General features: G+C 44.5%; 1 protein-coding gene across 1 annotated transcript in view; it reads right to left on the reverse strand.

The window, feature by feature from the left end:
• Window positions 1-1091, reverse strand: part of LOC111951558 (golgin subfamily B member 1) — a 21818-nt gene extending 20727 nt beyond the window's left edge. The window contains exons 1-2 of the mRNA XM_070434732.1: window positions 1011-1091; window positions 110-271 (exon numbers count right to left, since the gene is read on the reverse strand). Coding sequence (XP_070290833.1) covers window positions 110-271; window positions 1011-1091 — 243 coding nt within the window. The remainder of the gene's footprint in view (window positions 1-109; window positions 272-1010) is intronic.
• Window positions 1092-1878: the final 787 nt, after the last annotated feature.

Here is a 1878-nt window from a genome sequence, read left to right on the forward strand (position 1 = left end):
TGTGTATGCCGTCTAACATGGTGGTTCCTTAAGGCAGACGGCATTGTCCCCGGCTGTATGACACAGAGGGTAGCGGCCCTATGGATATCGCGGAATTCACTCATTTTACTGCGCCTCGCCTTCTTCGCCTCGGTGCGCTGGTAGTGTGGGAGCTGGACGCAGGACCATAATGAGCCGGCCCCTGGAGATGCCACTCCGGGCCCTGATGAGTCTGGGCCTGGGGGGGTGGAGGAGGAGCCCAACTGGAGGGAGGCTGGCCCATCTTGGAGCACTGACAGTGCAATCTCAAGGAGGTGTCAGAGATAAGGACTAGCCCAGCTGGCCACCTTCGAACGAGTCTTCAAGGTGAAGGCCTGGGTAAAGGTGGGGTGTGTTGGCCTGCAGTTGGTTGTTTTTGACTTTGTGTGTGTGTGCGTGGCGCCTATGTGTATTGCTATGACTGTGTAAAATGCGGTGTTGTGGAGACATGAAGATGCAGTGGTTTTATAGTGGAGTGCCCTCAATGCATAGCTTAGATTTTCTTGCTGTCCCGTGTGAGTTGGTTTCAATGAAATATTCATATATTGAGTGCACGGTTCTTGGTAAATATAAGATTGTCGCAGAAATAATATATGCTGAGATTGTTGCTTGTTGTTGCTGGAACACACAGTTTCAATGCTCTCATTTGTTGGTGTGTTACAGAGCGAAAGGGAGACAGCGGAGGCACGCTTCACTAAACTAAGCTTGGCAGGCCAAACCAAGAATGTTGCTCTGAACAATACAAATTGCTGACTTCAAAGGGCGGAGGGAGCAGCGGTAAGTCTTTAGCCGAGTTTCAAATAACTCCAATTCATAAGCATGGTTGGAATGTCTATTTCAGCTGTAATGTATAGAGTTAAATGTTGTAGATCTTTACAGACAAGTTTTGTCTACACTAGACTATTTTGTCATTCAATAACAATTTGAAAATCGGACAGAAAACATGTGCCGTGTTATGTAAGCTTGTGAGGGGTTGAGGGAGTCTCTCTTACCTGAGGGGCTCCATCGGGGGGCTCGTCCCCAGACAGCTCCTGCAGGACGTTGGTAAAGCCCTGGGACAGCCGGCTGAGCATGTAGCCGWAACTGGTGGTACAAGACAGAGACATTAGGCCTTTATCTGGACAGGTGGGACCTGGGTCATGGTCAGCAGGTTTCTAAAGATCCTACCCAAAAAGGTCCTTCAAGAGGTCCTACCTAAACTTGCCAAATATATTTTGGGGTTTTCATATCTTTATGGGGTTTCCATAAATGCCACAACAAAACAAATGATAAGCTTATCTAAAGTTTTTAAATGGTGAATATTCCATGCAGTGTTAATTCCCATGCAAAATCCCTGATCAAAGTAAACTCATGTCCTAACATGATACTTTCACCTTGGTTTGACATGTTAGATATGAGATTCCTGAGAGATGCCCAAGATTCTAGAGTTTTGACATAGAACCATCAATCTCAAATCTCAATCAATCATTATTTATATAGCCCTTTTTACATCAGCAGTTGTCACAAAATGATTATACAGAAACCGGATCAAAAAAATCTCCATGGAGTTTGCATTATGATGCATTTACAACGTTAGCGCCCCTGTTATGTTATGATTCWCATTTCTGTGTATAGAATTTATTTTAAGACAAAAACATAGATTGACTCAAATAATCAATGGAAATAAGTGCAGTGGAAGAGAACAATTGAGACCAGTGAAATCATAGAATGAGGGTTCCTGAACAGTCAATCAGTGGAGGCCCCTCGGAGGAACATCCTCCTCAGTGAATTTCATGTTAGATTACTTGTTAGATATTACTGCATGGTCGGAACTAGAAGCACAAGCATTTCGCTACACTCGCATTAACATCTGCTGACCAT

Source organism: Salvelinus sp. IW2-2015, linkage group LG24, assembly GCF_002910315.2.
Source record: "Salvelinus sp. IW2-2015 linkage group LG24, ASM291031v2, whole genome shotgun sequence".
NCBI lineage: Eukaryota > Metazoa > Chordata > Actinopteri > Salmoniformes > Salmonidae > Salvelinus > Salvelinus sp. IW2-2015.